Here is a 22,771-nt window from a genome sequence, read left to right as displayed (position 1 = left end):
AGAGCATCTAATCTTTCAGAAAAAATTTAAAAAACACGTGGCTGATTAATATTTTAACAGAAATCATGAGATCTGGTTGCACGAAAGCATTGGAAAAATTAAAGGCGCTAATGATATTTGACGAGACTCTCATGAGACCATAATAACTTGTTATCAAGGGTATTGTAAATGCGGGTAAACTCCCATCTAGAAATCCACAAACCTGAATTTTCTTCAACACTACAGGCTACAGCAGCAATATTTTTAGCTGTTCTCAAGCGACGCACATGGTTTCGATTTATCACATCACTAACTTGTCCCATCAGCTCAAAATCTCCCACCAGTTTCACTATTGCCGGCTGAGAAGGTGCTTCACTACGATCCTAGAATGCTTTAGTTTTGCGAACTCTGCAAAATTTCCACCATATTTCTAGTGAATTTTAACAATTTCAATGCGTTTTTGTGTTCAGTTCCATTTTTAGTTATGGTGTAGTTTTTATTTCTTGAATGTTAAAATATGACAGTTTCAAAAGGGATAGCTGCTCAGATAGCGGGCTATTTAAAATGAAACCTGTTTGTTTATTGATCACCCTGTATGACCGTGCCAAGTAGAGATTTAGAATTTTCATAATGAATTAATTCTTTGTGGTTACGAAAACAAAAAAAAATCATAATGTTCACGTACAGGGTGATCCAATATTTACGAAAATAGGAGAAATCTGAAATTTTCCTAGTCCGGATCTGATCTACTCGAATTCACTAATATTGCAGAAAGGCGATAGTAAAGGGCTTCTAAACTTCAAAATTTGAAAATATTCGGTCGATTAGTTAAAGAGTTATTCAACAGTGAAATTTCACTCATAAGATGAACATCATCCTGTATATCCCAAACGAAGGCACTCAGGCGATTGAAACCTCTTGATAAGGGTCCTCCATGATGACGTCAATTCATGGTATTCGTTTGTCGCATTCTTCCCGGGACACTCTGTATGGTTGGGCGTTTTTTTAATTGATCGCTTCTTCATTTGATAATGAAAATGAAAACAAAAACGATATCTGTCATAATTTCTCCTCAATCAACGAAACAATTTATGAATTCTGAACAGCCTGCTTATGACGAATCTTTTTTTCAATGATTTAAGATAATTTATGAGATACAAAATTATAGTTTGAAGTTTGCGTTGATTTTTTTTCAGGCGCAGTATGTGAGCAAGTTCCAGTTAGATATAAGCGAATCTCTTCTGCTTCGTATTGTACCATTTCCACCTGGTTTTTGGAAGCTGAGAGGCATTTCCTATGAAAATGGAGAAATGGTAGCATGCGCTGACTTGACCTTCAAAGTGAATAGGGTGTACAAATAATATTAACAAATTTATGGGAATTATTAGAACTTCATCTAGTAAAAATGATTCAGTTTTACTACATTGAATTATTTCCTGCCGATAATTTAATATTATTAGGGCATCTAATCTTTCCGAGAAGATGAAAGATTACCTATCATACCACAAGATACAAAGGGCGTTGAGCATGCAAAGGTTCGAAAACTAAATGGGATTAAAAGCATATGAAAACATTCAGTATTTATCAGTAACTAGTTTCGAATGCAGAATCGTAAGAATTTTTCATATGTTGAATGTGTAAACAACTTCCACGTAATTCGAAGTGTTGTTTTTCGTCTTTGTGAAATACATTCCATCCCTCATTCGATTAGGGTAATAGGCAATGCTGCTTATATTGGTTGGGTTGTCATTTATTGAACAGGCGGATTAGTAAAGACTGTTTGGAGATTTTTATTGCAGGGAATGTTGATAAACGCAGCAAAGCGGACCAACCTCATGTTGTTTTTAAGAATCAAGACTATATTTTTTCAGAAATATGAAAGGTCGGCCTCAAACTGTGCTAAATTGCCGCCCCTCGAAAAGAGGCGACTGAAACAGTCGCTTCACTGTTTCACCCCTAACATCGGGCGCCCGGCGAAACAATTGTAGCATTAATCTGAGGAAATTAAAAAGCGTTTATATTTATTTTTATCAAATCTCATATTGAATTCTGCCTTTTGAATCCGAAATTCATATCAAAATTATAATTTTTACCTTCTACCGAATGAGGAATAGCCTTTTTGGACCAATTATAATTTGTCAAACTGACGTCAACGTATCTGCTGCTACTTGACATTGGCTCATAAACTTTTTCTACTGATGTATAATACTGACAGGTAATGTTATAGTCCGGGAGCCAGTAACAGATATACATGACCAAGTTCCTCTCAAACATTAATTAGTTAAATGCATCAGGTAATAGTAATAAAAAGCCTCGTGAACGTCAGCTGCGACTCTGCTGGGGGGGAAGAGAGCGGCGGCAGCCCCCCAAACACGAAGAAAAAAAAAATTAATTCAGTCATTTCCTCCCAACTGAAAATTTGTCAAATTGTAGCTAACCCAATATCTAGACGAAAAAATATAATCAGCTGGCTATAGCATGGTGGATTATACGTCAGCTGGTGCGTCAAACATGGGAAAAAATATATATTTTCAATGACAGCTCTGACAGCGATTCTGATAATAATGAATCAGAGAGTGCCACACTCGCGAGAAAAGGATTTTCTCCACATGTTGCACAATAATATTTAGTTACTTCCACTCTCTGGTTCAGTATCAGAGTCGCTGTTAGAGCTGTCATTGAGAATATAATTTTCTTTCCATGTTTGAGGCATCAGCTGACGTATAATCCACCATGCTATAGCCAGCTGATTGTATTTTTTCGTCTAGATATTGGGTTAGCTACAATTTGACAAATTTTCAGTTGGGAGGAAATGACTCAATGTATTTTTTTTTTCTTCGTGTTTGGGGGGCTGTCGCCGCCCACCCCCCCAACCGAGTCGTAGCTGACGTTCACGAGGCTTTTTATTACTATTATCTGATGCATCTCACCAAGTATCTTTCGAGAGGAAATAACCAACCAAATTTGCACCTGGCTCCCGGACTATTAGAAAAGAGATCTAATTTTGTTGACAACCTGTCAACAAAATCAATTAAAATGTTAACAACGTAAATTGAATTATTTCTTCTTCTTCTATTGGTGCCTATCCTCTGTGGATGTTGGCAATCACATTGGTCCACATCACTTTATTGCTTTATTACTTTATTAGCTGATAATAACAAAAATATCCAAAAGAAAATCAATTCTTTCTTCCAATTATTTATTAACTATGATATTACAGAATCAATCTGAATCCATCGTGTGAATATAAAAAAAAATTAAATTATTATTTAAACATTTATTTACCTGATCCGAATAATAATATTGAAATTCGTAAAGATTGAAGCAGTAAGGTCGTAAGCGTAAGTATTTCTATGGCATATATCAGGTGTGTCACAAGGTTGCCACCTGGATCCCTTAATCTTCATTATGTACATTAATAATGCCTCCTTCCGTTTCCGTACTGTTGGTTGTTTGATTTATGTGGACGACCCAAAATCTTGAATTATGTATTAGAAGTGCCTTGGGGAATCTGTTTTAGTTCAAGAGGATTTGGATAGATTCTTTCAGTATTGTAGAGAGAATTATCTATTTCTCAACCGGAATGAATTTTCTCTAATTCTGTGGTTATTCCGTTCATTCTTCCACATCTTGTAGAACAAAATCGTGCGAGAATATATCAGAAACGCACAGTTTTCATGGTTATATTTCATTATTCTATGTTGGCACTCCGAACTTTCCGCCACGGCTTTATCTGTCAATTCATCAAATTGCCTTAAAGAAATCAGTTCTGCCAACCAACATTTTTCAATGCAAAAATCACTAAAATATATTTATGGAAATATTTCATTAATTTCAATGAAAATGCAATGAATTAGAGAAAATAATGTATAATACTCGTACAGAAGGCTCATTCTACTACTCGTTCATTCCAAAACTCGCCACTTCGTGGCTCGTTTTTGAATTTTGAACTCGTGGAAGAATATCAATGCCTTCTGCACTTGTATTATAAATAACTATTCTCTAATTCTGTAGTTATTCTGTTCATTCTTCCACATCTTGTAGAACAAAATCGTGCGAGAATATATCAGAAACGCACAGTTTCCATGGTTATATTTTATTATTATATGTTGGTACTCCGAACTTTCCGCCATGCCTTTATCTGTCAATTCATCAATTTGCCTTAAAAAAATCAGTTCTGCCAACCAACATTTTTCAATTCAAAAATCACTTAATGATATTCATGGAAATATTTCATTTATTTCAATAAGAATGCAATGAATTAGAGAAAATAATATATAATACTCGTACAGAAGACTCATTCTACCACTCGTTCATTCAAAAACTCGCCACTTCGTGGCTCGTTTTCGAATTTTGAACTCGTGGAAGAATATCAATGCCTTCTGCCTTTGTATTATAAATAACTATTCCATAATTTCAGTTACGAGGAATACAAATGTCCTTAAATTTATTTATACAATATAAAGTATTCGTGATTTTGGATACTAAGTGAAATTTCATTCAACATATATATTAGTGAAAGAACGTGCCGAGAGCGGTTTCAACGCTACAAGAGTGTGAAGCAAGGCGGTGGAAAAGAGAGGGTTTTCGAAGATGCAGTATTGGAGGCATTGCTTGATCAAGATTCGTGTCAAACGCATCAACAATTGGCAGGATCATTGTGAGTGACGCAACAAGCCATTTCAAAATGATGCGATGAACAATACTTTGAATCATAAATGTATAACTAGTTCTTCACAATAAAGCCTCGAATTTCGGAAAAAACGGCGGAAGCAGACTTGAAGGCCTATGTAATTTGAACTTGTATTTCAATTTTATGATTATTATGATTATAATTTGTGAATGCTGTTTATGGGTCGAAATACTTGTTTGTATTTCTGTCTTCAATAAGTATTAATTAATTCTGAAATTGCAATAACACTACATCAACTTTTGTAATTAGGTCATTGAGGCAAAATAAGTAATGATCAACTCTAGTTTTTCAAGATTTATTTCTCAGTTACAACAGTGAAAAAAATAATAAAAGTGTTGATTCTACTAGAACAAGTATTTCAATAATATAAGAGGCAGCATTATATTCGTCATTAGAATTTGCAATGTATTTGCAGCTGATTTAGTAGCAACTATTCCAATTACAACTGGTGTATCTTTTGCTACACTATTATCTATATTGAAAGTGGTACCATCATCATTCTCAACAAACTTGATTTTACTACTATCTGTGATTGGAGAGAGATCGGTGTGTACAATATAGGGCATGAAGAAATCGTCATTTTCTGATGTTGATATGTCGACTTCATCGAATATGGTTTTAACAGCTTGAGTAACGGTACCGCATTTAGTGTTATCCTTGTCATCAGTACATCGTACCAGAGCGCAAACTTTGTAATCTCCATTACCAGCCACCAACCTGGAATCAAATGATTGATTTCACTATTTCTGATGATTTAGTTTGATGAAAAGGGTGTTTCAGGTAAGTGGGTCACTGGATTTCGTGGCTTATCCTTTGAGCAATATTGAAAAGTTGCCCATCACAAAGATAGTATTTTTCACGGGCTCTCCAAATATATTATCGGTTAAACTATAGAACCAAGGCATGGGAAGTTATTGAGGAAAAACCAAAAAAATTTTTTTTTGCACATTTGGACTGGTTTTCAAAATAAAAAGGTCTAAAGACAATTTCTCAAGGATTGTTTCTTCATTTAAACTTCAGGTTCTCTAGAAAACAGAAAACTTTTTTTTCGGCAACCGTCCGGGAAGTGCTCACTTCCCGGGCGCTTCTTCTCTGAGAAAGTAGCATTTCCCGGCCTAGTCCGGAAAGTACGTACTTCCCGGACTAGGCCGGAAAAGAATCATAGAATCCATAGCCACCGAGATAACGGCTGACAGTTCATATGAAATTAGTTGTCAAAAATTTGCATGTTTTTTGATCGCAATCGAAATAAAATATGGAAAGCAGCAGCGATAGTGTTATTTTACATGGTTGCCGAAAAAATATTGTACGCAACACGTCCGAAAATGGTTTTTTTGGACTCACAGACTTCCAGGACTCGCTTACGCTCGTCCTGGAATTTTGTCTATTCATCCAAAAAAACCATATTTTCCGGACTTGTTACGTAAATTACTATTTTACAAAATATACTTAATAATATTTTCACATATTTTCTGAATGTTCAATCGATTCTGAATCCGAATATGTAAATATAGTGGTAGTTTTATATTTATTTCAAGCAATTCCATTCAAAATCAACCTGAGACAATTCAGATTTCATATTTGAAAATATATACATGTTGTCTATGGTTTTATAAATATTTGATTGTCAAACTTTGAAGTTTTTATTCTCGATTATAATAGAAGCAAAAATATAAAGCTCGAATTTTCATTCGAAGGTCTCAATATGTTTACTCTTTTTGTTCTTCAAGAGTAGATATATTGAGACCTTCGAATGAAAATTTATGCATTATATTTTAGCTATTATTATCGAGAATGAAAACTTCAAAATTTGACAATCAAATATTCATTGAACCACAGACAACATGGATATATTTTCCGAATATTGAATCGTCTCAGGTTGATTTTGAATGGAATTGCTTGAAATAAATATAAAACTACCACTATATTCACATATTCGGATTCAGAATCGATCGAGCATTTAGAAAATATTATTAAGTATATTTTGCAAGGAAAAATTTTCTTTTTTCTAGAGAACCGGAAGTTCAAATGACGAAACAATTGGTGAAAAATTGTCTCTAGATCTTTTTATTTTGAACATCAGTCAAATTTGCAAAAAACATTTTTTTTTGGAAATATGCATTTTCCGCGATAGTTTTTCCCGCCTTGGTTAGATAGTTTTTCCAATAACATATTTGGATATCCCGTGAAAAATACTTTCATTGTGATGGGTCACTTTTCAATATCGCTCAAAGGATAAGCCACATAATCCAGTGACCCGCTTACCTGAAACACTCTGTACATGAAATCATCTTTTAATAACCCTTTCAATAGCATGATTTATCATTAATACATTATTGTTGTGGACAATTAAACATAGAAGTGTTGAGCAGTTATCGAATTATGTCAAAACTTCACAGAAATGTGTTTCTTATTTCCAATTTGAGGTCTGTTTAATCTCAACACTTTACTATGTAATGCTATAGAAAAATGAAAACATAATTAAAATCGGGGCATCATCGCTCTGTCGAATTTATTTATGTGTTTTCAATTAGAATCTTTTTTGACGATTACGTTGAACAAAAATGAATTATAGAGCAATATTTATTTATATTCTTCTACGAGTGAAGTTTTTGGAAAAGTATATGGTGTAACAAGTGGGGAAAGTCCTTCTTTCTTGCGTTGTGAGTGTAGCTACTTTTGTTATTTGAATAAAAATTGGAAAAAAAAGAGAATTTCGTGGCCTGATGAAATATTACTTTTTTAAGGAAAAAAATACAGTTGAAGCAAAATCTTGGCTTGATGAAGAGTTTCCGGGGTCTGCACCAGGAAAATCTACCATCATTGATTGGTATGCTAAGTTTAAACGTGTTGAAATGAGCACCGAAGAGGGCGAACGCAGTGGATGCCCAAAAGAGGCTGTCACCGATGAAAAATCAAAAAAGTTCACAAAATAATTTTGAATGACCGTAAAGTGAACTTGATCGAGATAGTAGACATCTGAACGTGTACATCATATCATTCACGAATATTTGTACATGAGAAAGCTGTGTACAAAATGGGTGCCGCGCGAGCTCACAATCGATCCAAAGCACCAGGGTGTTAATGATTCTGAGCAGTGTTTGAAGCTGTTTAAGTGCAATAAACCTGAATTTTTGCGTCGATATGTGACAATGGATGAAACATGGCTCTATCATTTCACTCCGGAGTCCAATCGACAGTCAGATGAGTGGCCTGCACACGATGAACCGAATCCAAAGCGAGGAAAAACACAACAATCAGCTGGCAAGGTTATGGCATCAGTATTCTGGGATGCGCAAGGTATAATATTCATTTATTACCTCCAAAAAAACCAGACCATCAACAGCGATTATTATATAGCGACTTTTTCCTGTTGTCAGACCTCAAAGAATGCTCGCTGGAGAGAAATTTAGCGCCATTGAAGAAGTAATCGCCGAAACTGAGGCCTATTTTGAAGCGAAAGACAAATCGTACAACAAAAAGTACTACGAAAATTTGGAAGATCGCTATAATCGCTGTATTGCCCTCGAAGGCAACTATGTTGAATAAAAAAAAACGAATTTTGACAAAAAAAATGTGTTTAACTATGGTAGACCGGGACTTTTCAATTGGCCTGTTATACTAATTAATCATTCGTGTATTTGATGCACCCGATTTTCAGGTTCGTTCCAAAAACATTCACACTCGTGAGAAAAGTTGAACTTTTCCACTTGTTGCACAATATAGTTCTCTTTGTCAGAGTAAGGAAAAAATTATCATTATTTAATTGAATAGGTTTTCGCTTGTATTAAAATCTACTAAATTCTGTCTTTCAGTACAATTTGAGAAGACGGCAAAAAAAAATTAATATATATATATATACACAAATACCTGAATTTTTCATCTTTATCCCAACTTTGGGATGAAATATTGAATTGGCAACAGAAACTTCCTTTGCATACTTCTGCTTTCTGCACATTTGTTCCATTCAATACGTCAGAATATTCCAGATCTTCATAATCGTATACTAGAATATCGGCGAAATTTTTATCAGTTCCAAGCTGAAAACAATAATGTTGAATTCAATGATGGATTTGGAGCCTTTCGATATATATTTCAGACGCAGGGTTTTTTACTTCATATTCTTTGAGGTTAGTGATGGGAAAAGCGAAATGAATAAGGGTCAGTTCAGATAGTCGCGCGTAAACGCACGATCCACAAACCGCGCGACTAAAGATACAAAGGAGTCATATACAAATGTTCATATGGTCGCGAGACATCGCGCGTATGACTCCTCTGTATTTTTAGTCGCGCGGTTTGTGATCGCGCATTTACGCGCGATCATCTGAACCTAGCCTTAATGAAATAAAAAAAATTAATGACGCACTGACGTTTTCAGTGCGTCATCCACTCGCTTGGAGATCACAGCTCTGTGTATAAGTAGTGCTATTGGCGTCAATAGTTAATTCATTTTCGGTACCTATTCTGCGATTTTGAGAACAACACTCCGTTTCGAATGAAGCTTCAAATTTTTATTTTATATTTACATGCAATATTTGAATTCAGCAGTATTGATTGTTACTAACATACTAGTTTTTTTCGATATTCTACTTGTATTTTTTTTTGTTCTGATGACTCTCCCACCATGAAATTTGGCACGGTTATAGGTATTCTATACAGGGTGTATAAAAATTAACTAGGATATTTAATCTGAATTTTTCATTGAATTTCTTCAATATTTCACAAAACTTGACAGACATAGAGAAAATATCGCTAATACTCGTTGCAGAAGGCAATTCCAACAATTTCGTTGGAATAGGAGCCCATTCTGCAATTTGTTTTAGAATATACTATTGTGAGACTTTGTATTATTTTATTTAAATCCATGAATTTTTGAACGGTCATCAATTAGATTAGCAGTATTTGAAAAAGAATACTTACACCTCCAGCACTCATTAATTTACGTTCTAAAGAAGATTTGCAGGTTGTTGTTGGAACCATATCAAGAGACCCAGACACGACATGACTTCCAATTGCTGGCTTAAGGTACCTGTCTACTGTTTTACAAGGTCCATAGATTCCACTGCCAGTTATTCCATTGTTTATATCGTTCAAACTTGCTACTATCAAATTCACACCGTGTGCTTTAGCAAATCCAGCGTGGACACTTAAAGCTGTGAAAAAAGTTATTATATCTTCTAATATACCTTGTGTGTGTATCACCGGAGACTGTTTAAAACATTCTTCTACAACTGTTATGAAATATCGTCTTTTTACTGTCATTTACTTGCATTCCAAACAAACGATCTTGCAATTTATGCGCAAAAATCATGACTAATAATGACTAAAGCCATGCAGAACCATTTCCGACTATACAGACTGTGCAGAATGATTTTACACATTAATAGTACACATTACAGTCCTTCAAAGATACGGACTAACTCCAACGTTTCAATACAACTTCCGGTTATACCGGAAACAGACTACTACTTCCTCATTTCAAATAGCATACTCAGAATATTATTACATCATTAGATAGCTTTTTTTCGATGACAATTTCGGCAATATGCCATACCTTGGGTGAAGACTCAACGCTTCATGAGTAATGGGATTCTTATAAAGAAAATGGTGTCGATGAATACCCACATTTTTTTAAATTTTTCGGCAGAAAAAAAGCTTTTTTCGAAAAAATTTTTTTTCCATTTTCGATTCTGAAAATACGTGGTAGTATAAGACTGTTTGGGGTTTGGACCAAAAATGTTAGGGTGTTCATAAGAAGATTTTCGATTTATTATGATTTTCAATTAAAAACTATATTTTTCATTATTTAAGTCGATTCTACCTACAAAAATAGTGGAGATTGCAAACCCTATACCTAAAATTAATATTATGAATGAGTTATCGAGGAAGAACTGCTTTTCCTCACTTTGTGGAGTAGTCTGTGACTTCCGGAAAACACTAAAATTCGCTGTTTGGATAACTAATTTTTACATTTCATGAATTTAATTAATTTTTCGTTGGGATTGTTGGGAAATTCATACACCAATACAATTTTCAATTATAAATAATTGATTACAATTCTTGAAATGTCAAATTTAGTTTTGAAAACATCGAATTTCAGTTTCTTTCTGTGGAACACAAACTACTCCACACAGTTCTAAATTACGTTTTTTTCTCATTTAAAGTTCTTCGTCAATAACTGTTAAAGTATTCATTTTAGGTATAGGGTTAGCTCAAGTAACCCCAAATATTTTTGTACGTAGAATTGACTGAAATAATAAAAAATATAGGTTCTAATTTAAAAATATTGAGTTTTGATGAATTTTAATTCTCCAAAATCACGATCTTCTTATGAACACCCTGTAAATTTTTGGTCCAAACCGCAAACAGTCTTATTATACTACGTATTTGCAGAATCGAAAAAAAAAATTTCGAAAGAAGCTTTTTCTGCGGTAATATTCGAAAAAATATGAGTCCGAATCGACATCATTTTTTTCATAAGAATCCCATTAACTCATGAACCGTTGAGTTTTTACCCAAGGTATGGTATATTGTCGAAATTGTTATCAAAAAAGCTATCTAATGATGCAATAATATGCTGGGTGTGCCATTTGAAATAATGAAGTAGTAGTCTGTTTCCGGTATAACCAGAAGTTGTAGAGATCTGAAAATATTTTAGGGAGAATGATCATGTCTCAAACCCCAATATGTAGATTTTCAGCTCAAAATTATTATTAGTTTTCCATAAACGTCTAATAAGGGTGAATCACCCTGTATAATAAAATAGTCGAAACTAGAATAACCCGTAATGAATTTGAATTAAATGAATTTCTACAAAGTAACGACTAAGTCAATCAAATACTTAAAAATAAAGGTTTGAACATTCATATGAAATTTCGTAAAGGAATTGCATGAATGAAAATTTGAACAATCTTGTATACTATAATTATTCTACTTCAGTGTTTTTCTTATTTCTTATGGAACTCGTCACTGAAATTGACAGTAGTTTCAAATCCCACACCAAAAATTATTCAGAAATATTCGAAAACATCATCAGCAAATTTTTTGCGTTACCTATATAAATTTCATTGGGGGCTCACCTGTTCTGAATGGTGCTATTGATCTTAAAGAACTGGTGTAAATGATGGTGGTGGCATTATTTTTCAATAGTTGGTTAACTGGTTCCTTGTAAAGAATATCATCTCCAGAAATCAAACCGATTGTTTGTTTGTTCCATGTGAAGGTTGCTATTTGATCGTCCGATTTGAGTTTATCATCTTCAGTTGTATTAAGATTGTTTTTTCGATATCTAAAATTGAAATTGAAATAAAAATTGAAATAGAAATAAAATGTGCCGAAACTTTTTTCAACTGTTTTCCATTATAATAGAAAATTAAGGCAGACATCGGAAAAAACTTAAAATTAAAATCATAATATAAATCTATCAAATTAATTTCACGGCATTCAAACAATTTTTCAAATCTGGAAAAAGTACCTCCCCGAGCAGGACTCGAACCCGCAACCTCCGAATTACTAGATCGACGCTCCAGCCAACTGAGCCATCGAGGAAGCTGAAGATTCTCCAGAATTGAAAAAAAGTTTCAATGCCGTGAAATTAATTTAATATGTTGATGCACAGTTAAACTATTATCTACCTATTTATCCCGGGCTCGGTAGGTCGGTTGGTCGGAAGATTCAGAAACCTGAATCAAGCTGACATCGCGAGCTGACGATACGAGAGGAAATGTTAAGAGAATCGTAATGATCACTGATGTTGTTATTATGTTCTTTCCAACAATTCCAACTATCATCAACCCTTGCGAATTATATATACGTTCGTAAGGCGTACTAACACTCAATTATGGGATTAGTGGTTCCTCTTTGCGTAGAATCTTCAGCAAAATACAGTTGAAGCAAAATATTGCCTTGATGGAGAGTTTCCAGGGTCTGCACCAGAAAAATCAACCATCATTGATTGGTATGCTAAGTTTGAACGTGATGAAATGAGCACCGAAGAGGGCGAACGCAGTGGATGCCCAAAGAGGCTGTCACCGACGGAAAAATCAAAAAAATTCACAAAATAATTTTGAATGACCGTAAAGTGAAGTTGATCGAGATAGCAGACATAGTGAAGATATCATCTGAACGTGTACATCATATCATTCACGAATATTTGTACAAGAGAAAGCTGTGTGCAAAATGGGTGCCTCGCGAGCTCACAATCGATCAAAAGCAACAACGTGTTAATGATTGTGAGCAGTGTTTGGAGCTGTTTAAATGCAATAAACCTGAATTTTTGCGTCGATATGTGACAATGGATGAAACATGGCTCTATCATTTCACTCCGAAATCCAATCGACAATCAGCTGAGTGGACTGCACACAATGAACCGAATCGAAAGCGAGGAAAAACACAACAGTCAGCTGGCAACATTATTGCATCAGTATCTGGGATGCACAAGGTAAAATACATATTCATTGATTACCTCCAAAAGGGCCAGACCATCAACAGCGATTATTACATAGCGTTATCGGATCGAAAAAAAAATGGTCCCGTTTCATCAAGTCAATGCGCCGTGTCACAAATCAATGAAAATAATGGCAAAATTGCATGAATTGGGCTTCGAATTGCTTCTGCATCCACCGTATTCACCGGATCTGGACCCCTGCGACTTTTTCCTGTTCTCAGACCTCAAAAGAATGCTCGCTGGGAAGAAATTTAGCGCCAATGAAAAAGTAATCGCCGGAACTGAGGCCTATTTTGAAGCGAAAGACAAATCGTACTACAAAAATGATATCGAAAAGTTGGAAGATCGCTATAATCGCTGTATCGCCCTCGAAGGCAACTATGTTGAATAATGAAATCGAATTTTGTCAAAAAAATGTGTTTTACTATGGTAGACCAGAGATTTTTTAATTGGCCTGTTAATACATCTATATTTTTTGACGTATATTCCAATTGACAAATGAAAAAAATGGATTCTCTTTAAAGTTTTGAGGTTTTTCTCGAAAACCCTGTAGGTTCAACTGAATTTTCAATAAATGGAGAAAACATTGATAGAAAATTAAAAATTTTCATGCAAAATCTCATAGTTACTAACATTGAAATGAAGCCCTTTTGAGAACATTTTTTCGAAAGATTTTTTCAGATTTTACATAAATTTTCTGAATCTGAAGTTTTTTCCAAGAATACTCTCTCCCAATAAAACTTAACTAAAAAAGTTCAAGTTAAAAAATTTTCATCTCAAAATGGATTTTAATTCTTGTAGAAATTAGTAAAAAGCATGGCAATAATCGGATTGACGGAAGGACACTGCTCTTGTTATAGGAAGCTCAATTTTTCTGTGCTCATCAACAGTTGAAACCATGGAAATATTGAGACTCTTAGATAAAAAAGGTTTTTGACCATTTTCCATTATTTATATTGATACGAACCATACGATGTTGTATATTTTTGAAATCAGGAAAAATTAAGTTTTAAAAAAAGACACAGAAATCTAGTGTTCCCATTTGGAAAAATAAAACTTTGGGTCATACCTTCGTAATTAAAAACCCTGTTGAAAAGATGAGCATGCCACTGGATTCCACGGCAAAAAGTGCCTGTGTAATGTTTTAATTTCAGAGCTCTATCATCAGTATTAGCCGAGATATAATTTTTTTTTATATCACCATGTTTCCAATTTTCGCTCATAACTCGAAAACAAGAATAGTATTTATATATTATTCTTGTTCAATTCTCAGAAAAAGAGAACGAGAATGGGTCAGATCAGATTTTGTCTATCTCCTCTGTTTTTAAAATTGTAGTGCTGAAACATCGAAATTTCGCCACCCTGGAGTTCTGTAGTGTTCACAGAATTGAGAATCGAGATTTGGATGGTTTTCAGATATTCGGCGTGTTCAGGTGTGGACCCAATCTCTGGTGCCCAGCAATCGCAGATCGGTTCAAGAAGTTCTTTCGTTCAGTGATGGTACAGTTACTATTTGGAGGGCATTTGTTTCGATTGACGTACCGGGTTTTTCACCATAATTTGACCCCCCCTTTAACTTTGTTACTAAAAGAGGTACAAAAAAATTTTTCTACAAAAGTTTCACGAAATCGACTAGTGTTTTTTAATATGATTTCACAAAACGAAATATATACAGAGTGGGCAACATATTGATTGCAACTTCATTTTTTCAAATGGAACACCCTGTATATTTTTCTATATTTGACTAGCTCTTTTTCTCCTGGTTTTGAATATATAACATATGTTTGGCCTATCTCTCTTATTCTGAGTACCACAGAGGTTCAAATTTTAAGAACCACCTGGCATGATCAGTAATCAGTTTTCAAGTGGTAGGCTGCGATAACTCAAAAAAGGGCATTTTAAGAACCACTTGGCATGCTCAGTAATCAGTTTTCAAGTGGTAGGCTGCGATAACTCAAAATGCCCTTTTTTGAGGTATCTCGTTGACAATTTGACTATATGTCATATCGTTGCCAACGAGATAACTCAAAAAAGGGCATTTTGAGTAACCGCAGACTACCACTTGAAAACTGATTACTGAGCATGCCAGGTGGTTCTTAAAATTTGAAACTCTGTGGTACTCAGAATAAGAGAGATAGGCCAAACATATGTTATATATTCGAAATCAGGAGAAAAAGAGCTAGTCAAATATAGAAAAATATACAGGGTGTTCTATTTGAAAAAATGAAGTTGCACTCAATATGTTGCCCACTCTGTATATATTCCGTTTTGTGAAATCATTTTAAAAAACCCTAGTCGATTTCGTGAAACTTTTGTAAAAAACATTTTTTTCGGCAACCGTCCGGGAAGTGCTCACTTTCCGGACGCTTTTTCTCTGAGAAAGTAGCATTTCCCGGCCTAGTCCGGAAAGTACGTACTTCCCGGACTAGGCCGGAAAAGAATCATAGAATCCATATAAACCGAGATAACGGCTGACAGTTCATATGAAATTAGTTGTCAAAAATTTGCATGTTTTTTATCGCAATCGCAATAAAATATGGAAAGCAGCAGCGATAGTGTTATTTCACATGGTTGCCGAAAAAATATTGTACGCAACACGCCCGAAAATGGTTTTTTTGGACTCACAGACTTCCAGGACTCGCTAACGCTCGTCCTGGAATTTTGTCTATTCGTCCAAAAAAACCCTATTTTCCGGACTTGTTACGTAAATTACTATTTTGTACCTCTTTTAGTAACAAAGTTAAAGGGGGGGTCAAATTATGGTGAAAAACCCGGTACATAATTGTTGGTGCTTGATGCTACCATGAATGCACAGATAAACATAAAGCAAGTTATTGACAATATTATTATCTCGTTTCATGCTGCTATTGGGCAAAATTTTTTATTTTTGGACGATAATGCACCGCGCCATCGTGCGAGAATCGTCAATGAAGCTCTGGAAATCTATGGTATTCCACATTTGGCCCTGCCCCCTCTGTCGCCAGACAACTATCCGATTGAACATGCTTGGGATCAGCTGCAAAGAGCTTTGGATTCTCATCAACCACCTCCACATACACTTCAAGAACTCAATTTCCTTTTGTGGAGCAGTATATTAGGATTTTGATTTCATATTTGTGTATAAAAGAAATCTCATCAACAAAAAAGTTATTGATATATTGAATAAAGAACTGTTATTGATAATAGAAATGCCACTTCCTTAAGAATAAATTAAATATCACAATGAAAAACTCACTTGGCTATTAATTTGTCCGACCCATCGAATACTACAGTGGTACTGTACAGGTCATCTCCGTCTGTTTCAAGTACATTGGCCACCAAAAGCGCCTTTCGTTTTTTAGCTGTTCCATCAAGGAAAGTTAAATCCTGGAAGAAAACATTCTGAATTGTAATAACCTGATATTACAACAGCTTTTCCATCACCAACTCGGAAAAAACAAGTCTGTTCAATGTAGTGCAATTTGTATCTATAAAAACAACAACGTAAATTGTTGGCAGAGGCGATATAGCCAGGGCCGGCTTTAGGGGTGAAACAGTGAAGCGACTGTTTCAGGCGCCTATTTTCGATGGACGGCAATTTAGCCCAGTTTGTGGCCGCCCTTTCATATTTCTGAAAAAATATAGTCTTGATTCTTAAAAACAACATGAGATTGGTCTGCTTTGCTGCGTTCATCAACATTCCCTGCAATAAAAATCTCGAAACCGTCTTTACTAAGCCGTCTGTTCAATGAATAACACATGACAACCCAACCAATATAAGCAGCATTGCCTATTACCCTAATTGAATGAGGGATGGTAAGTATTTCACAAAGACGAAAAACAACACGAATTACGTGGATGTTGTTCACACATTCAACATATGGAAAATTTCTACGATTCTGAATTCGAAACTAGTTACTGATATATGCTAAATGTTTTCAGCGGAACATATGTTTTTAATCCCATTTAGTTTTCGAAGCTTTGCATGCCTTACCGCCCTTTGTATATTGTGGTGTGAAAGGTAATCTTTCATCGATCGTATGAGCTCGATTGTAAATGTGAGAATCAGATATATTACTTACGCATTGTTCATCGGCGTCGAAGAAATCCAGGAATTTATTATAGGTAAAAATGTCCGAACAAAAAGAAACCCAGTGAAAACGACTTTAGAAAGAAAACGATTAGCAAAATCACTAGAGAAATCAAAAAAGGCGAATTATCTTCGAGGCAGGTGATGTTTTTTGTTGGGATGGAGGGGGTGTTAATTGATACTTTTTCGGCAGGGGCGCCAAAAAATTCTTTGCTTCAGGCGCCAAAATGGCTGGCGCCGGCCCTGGTCACACCTAGCGAGGTTTTTGCACCAATCAGAAACTTCTTGTTACTACTTGAAGCATCCACAAATCTGGCGAGATTTGCTAGCTTCAACTTGAATTTTTCTTCAATTGTTAAAGGAAATAAACCCAAATCTGTTTATATCAAATAAGAGTACAACTTTGCTTCCGCTGTTTTTTCCGAAATTGGAGGCTTTATTGTGAGAAACTGATTATACATTTATCATTCAAATTATTGTCCATCGCTGGCCACTACTTTCTTCCATCCCTTCTTATGTTCTTTCCAGCGTTGAAATTTTTCACTTTTTCATAAGTGCTGGTCAGCCAGGCTGTATGCCAAAAATTTTTAACAAGTTATAGTTCGAGGGAGCAACGTCTGGAGAATATGGCGGCTTGGGTAGGACTTCCCATTTCAACGTTTCGGTAGGGTCGAGCATGCTGTAAAATCACTTTATCATGTCTTTCGTTGTATTGCGGCCGTTTGTCTTTCAATACTCGGTTCAAACGCATTATTGCGTTCAATAACGATCACCTGTGATGGTTTCAGTCGGTTTTAAGAACTCATAATTAATTGAGCCGAGTTGGTCCAACCAAATACTGAGCATGACCTTGGAAACGGTAATATTCGGTTTGGCCGTCGATGTGGAAGCATGTTCGGGATATCTCCATAATTTTCTGCGCCTGGGATTATCGTAATGAATCCATTTTACTTCTCCAGTCATAATGCGATACAGAAATCGATTCTTTTTTGCCTTGCAAGCAGCTGTTAATAAGAAAACAAACGCCGTTCAACATCTCTCGGTTTCAACTCGTACGGCACCCAATTTCCTTGTTTCTGAATCATTCTCATGACTTCCAGGCGTTTTGAAATGATCCTCCTCTCTTCCACTGCCATGCTGGTCTTCGACGTCAAAATCGCCGTTCTTGAAACGTTGAAACTTGAAACCACTCTCGGTACGTTCTTTCACTAATAGCGGCCTCAACATAAGTATTTGAGAGCATTCGAGGAGCCTCAGCCGCAGATTTATTCATATTAAAGCAGAAAATCAAAACCTCCCGCAAATGACGAGAATTTGGCTCGTAAGCTGACATGTTTAATCGAGAAAAACTTTATGATGCAGAAAGAAATCGACTAATATTTCGATGGCGTTATGTTTACAAATACCTACCTAAGAATTTTGACATCTACGATATATTTATTTCGACTACCACTCACCGCTACAGCCATCTATTGCAAAACGGCGAAAGCAAAGTTGTATGTTCGATTATGAAAGATGAAGAATATAAAATGAATCAGAAATAAGAAACCGTTGAACTTTCGAAACAAACTTACATCATTTTTCATATCACTTATTGTGGTGGAGTTGATTATAACGGCATTCCCTTTATCTTGATTCCTTCCAGTTAATCCATACTCGGGGAAGACTATTATATCTGCCTGGGGAAATATGCGTACATGTTAACTACAAAATACACTTTGATGTTTCATTATTATTTTGAAATGTCAATATATGCTAGGTTGAGGTGAATGGATCTAGATGAAATATAAATGGCCATTTTTTTTAGATGGATTAGGTCCATTCGTGATGAGAATTTGTTATAGACAAAACAATGATATGAACCAATCCCTTTTTTGGGTCAATTGTTTCGCCAAAATTGTGGCTTCATAAGGGCACATTTCGACGGACCGAAAAAACAATAAATTATAGAAATAGGACATAAATTTTACAGTTATATTGGACGTTCCGACATTCGCCGCCCGGGATATCCAAACTATCTGAATACATTCGATGTTTGTTCATTCAAAAGAATATTTTGGGAATTAACCCTGTTCATTTCAAGGGATTCTAAAGGCGGCCACTCACGAGGCACCCATCTTCGGATCATTTTACAGTCGGGCAGCTCGGGACACGGCCGCACGACTGGAAATCAGAGAATGAACTTGACTGCCTGGCTGGAATCTCTTGGATGCCTGGCTTCCAAAGTCTCGAGAAAACGCCTCGTGAGTGGCGGGCATAAGAAGCCTTGTAGTTTTTATTCCATATGGAGAATTTAATATGTATCCAATTTTCTCTTATAACTTGAAAACAGTTGAATTTATGAGGTTGCGGTTTTCACCAAATTAATTCTCTCGAAAATCGAGCCCGAAAATGGGCTATTCATTTTTTTTTTGCTCTAAGGGATTCTGTGATCCCCTCACTAGACACCCGATACATCCATTTAATATATTTTTTTTAAATTTTTTCAGACCAGTCGAAGAATCGTGTTATTCCGATCAATCAAAAACGCGAATGATGATAACACAGATTGATGTTTGAGAAATCTGTAACTCAATCAGAAATTTTGAAGCCAGATTTTATTATTGCTTCGGAACCTATTCAGAGTAGATATTTTTTATCTTCGTCGGCTTTATTATCCAGTGAGGAGGTGTAGCATATTTTTACTAAGATCCAGATAATTCTTGGATCTCAAGGTGTCAAAGTTCCGAAGAAACTTTTTGGAGTGATCCAAACCGAGAAGACTCCGCCAGGGTGTTTCTCTTTCGGTTTCTTCCTTTTCCTGAAACTCTTTTTTGTAGGTACATTTGTCTACGCCACAGAAAGGTTCCGGGCCAATGAAAGGTGTTTGTTCTCCTTTTCTAGCAAGTGTGTTGGTTTACAATATCTTGCTCAAATTTTCTTTGGTTCTGACGAAGGTTTTGCAGGAAGTTTGAAATTATTATTCTATATCTATTCACGGAAATATACTTCTTGGATTGGACCTGCTATCAACATAGCAACTTGTGATATTCAGCTATTTCTGTTTCTTGAAAAAAAGAGTACCTACATGATATTGTTAGTTCTAACTGAACGGGATCTGGCCACCCTATGCAATGTGCTCTCAACTTACTGGTTTTTTGGCATTGTCAATGACATCCAAATAGCTCTTCGCATTAGCTTGAATCAATGAAGGGCTTCCGCCCTTGTCCGTGCCAGGTTGACCTTCTATAGCTATCACATTTATCTGAAAAAAAAAATAGAATTTTAAATATTAAATCTGAAAAAAGTTTTTATGCTAATCTATATTTTTCAAATAGAAATATTCATTCAAAATATTTCCCTCATACATAAAATTTCTCATGACAACAATGAAATCATCGGAAAATTACAGCGGTAATTACACTGCACAACTAAAATTGCAGTTTGAAAATGTCAGGTAAACTTCAAAACGTCAAAAAATGTCGCGTTTTGGTGAATGCCCACTACAATTTATTCAGTGGAATATAGTTAAAAATGAACCAAAAAATACCAAATCTAAGGGACACTATACAGGTATACAAATTGGAGATACAAACGAAAATGATATATTCCTTGGATCATTTTAAGAAAGAACTACTGTAAAGTAAACACGTGATTGTATTGTTTTCGAGATACAGGGTATTAAAGTTAGATTTTTATACAAGTTTTTTTTCTCATAGCACCTTCTCTTCACAAGACATTCAGGTAACTTAAAATTGGCATACATTTTCTAATTTGAAATTTCCATCATGTAATATGCTAATTTTGAATGCAAATCTACAGGGTGATATTTTCCTGAAACAGTGCCCTCTTCTCTCCTCTTTTTTTTTTTTTGATGGGCCACTGGTAGTTTAGAAAAATGTTGAAAGAAACTTTAGTCCAGTACTACACTTTTTGGTTTCTTGTTGTGTTGTTTCTTGTAATCACCATGAAAATCCAAATTATAATAAATATTCAGTTAGTAAGCAGTGATGAATAAATTAATTATAATTTTTATAATTTTTAATGAAAATTCGATAAACTGGTATAAGGATTGAAAAAAAGTAGGACTGCAGAAACACCCGCTTTCTCGAGAATAAAGCGTTTTCGGACCCATGTTTATGATCTCTCATTCAGGAACATCTTGTTTTTGGGACAGTTCATGGTTTTTTGTAAGGCCACAATAGTAATTTACGTAACAAGTCCGGAAAATAGGGTTTTTTTGGACGAATAGACAAAATTCCAGGACGAGCGTAAGCGAGTGGCGTTACTAGAGTTTACTCATGAGGGGAGAGTTATCCCACTTTGAAAAAACCAAATCTTTCAAATTTTAGGACTTTTTTAAAATTATTCTAATCAACGGGGGGCGTTATGTCCCCAATAACCCCCTCTTGTTACGCCTATGATACTGCATATAATTTGAAAATTTGATACAACAATAACAACACATTGACAATAAATTCTTGGAATAAAAGTCTAGAAATGAAAATCCCAGAATTAGCACCATATCCAGTAAAATATCTTTTTTTTTCATTGTGTCAAGCCAAAAATGATATTTTATCGAAAATTTCACTCGAAAGGCTAACTTTTGGCTTAACATGCCGAGAAAGTCTGATATAATTTTTATATAGCAGGAACGATCAAGACGACGAAATTTGAAAAAAAAAAAATGGGAACCATTCCGTCTTTCTGAGCATACCATAGGCACCATGGGAAAATTTTTGTTCATGTTGGGTAGGCTGATCCATTTGTAATATTCGATCCAAAGGAAAATCACAAAACACCAACATTTGTAGCTGTGGCACACAGAATAATGTCTAAGATGTAGATTTTGACGATTTTTATAAAACTGTCGATATCTCGAAAACTTAGACAATTTTTTCGAAATCAAATTAGGATATTCTGGTAGGACCTAAGCTATCAGCGTGCGCTGGATTGACGTCAATTTACAGGACACCCTGTATGTTCGAAAATTATTTAGAATTTAGAGAATCTAATTTTTTTCAGGAGATGAAAGCTGAACAAACAAATTAACAGTTATCTAACATATGGGCGTTTCCCGGTTTGCGTCCCATAATTTCTGTTTTCGATAGAAATCACCAAACCTATGTTTTACTTACAGTTGTTTTAGTGTCATCAGCTTGGATAAGAGCAATTAAAATGCAGCCAACGGCTACGCACAAAAAATTCTTCATCTTGATCACAGTCACACAAAGTCAACCAGATTGCTACAACAGCCAGGTGAAATTGGTTGGAATGCTACGCAATATATGAATTCGATCGGTTATCACCTTTTCAGATATAAATATCGGATATTATCTATCTCGTGATGACTCCCAATTGCCAACATGATATGATTAATTGAAAATTTTGGTTTCGATTGTTTTACGACGATTTCTCTAGAATTCTATTCACTGGTACTCATGATGGGTATTTCAGATACATATTTTCGATGCTTGTTCAAATAGTCTAAGAGCTAGCGATTCATTCGACAAAATCTTTTTCATCGAAGCTAGACATTTTTTAAATGTTTCTTTATTATCGTTCGATTAAGAATACAGTAAGTCAGTAATGTATGGATAATCCG

The 22,771-nt window shown here is 35.2% G+C and overlaps 1 protein-coding gene across 2 annotated transcripts; it reads right to left on the bottom strand.

Moving 5' to 3' along the window:
• Positions 1–4,953: 4,953 nt before the first annotated feature.
• LOC123679941 (pantetheinase-like) lies at positions 4,954–22,538 on the bottom strand. 2 transcript variants are annotated; one of them, XM_045617525.1, is made up of 9 exons: positions 22,305–22,463; positions 20,318–20,431; positions 19,293–19,298; positions 18,762–18,872; positions 16,354–16,484; positions 11,752–11,960; positions 9,593–9,825; positions 8,543–8,712; positions 4,954–5,389 (listed from the first exon to the last, which is right to left on the bottom strand). In XM_045617525.1, exons 1-9 carry the CDS (start codon positions 22,377–22,379, stop codon positions 5,017–5,019), a joined length of 1,422 nt encoding a protein of 473 aa, XP_045473481.1. In that variant the 5' UTR covers positions 22,380–22,463; the 3' UTR covers positions 4,954–5,016. The 2 variants fall into 2 exon arrangements, with proteins under 2 accessions (XP_045473481.1, XP_045473490.1); XM_045617534.1 differs by lacking the exon at positions 19,293–19,298 and having other exon boundaries at positions 18,762–18,866; positions 22,305–22,538.
• Between the last annotated feature and the right edge of the window lie 233 nt (positions 22,539–22,771).

Source organism: Harmonia axyridis, chromosome 1, assembly GCF_914767665.1.
Source record: "Harmonia axyridis chromosome 1, icHarAxyr1.1, whole genome shotgun sequence".
NCBI lineage: Eukaryota > Metazoa > Arthropoda > Insecta > Coleoptera > Coccinellidae > Harmonia > Harmonia axyridis.
The sequence above is the reverse complement of the archived record's forward strand: the minus strand, read 5'-3'. Positions and strand labels throughout refer to the sequence as shown.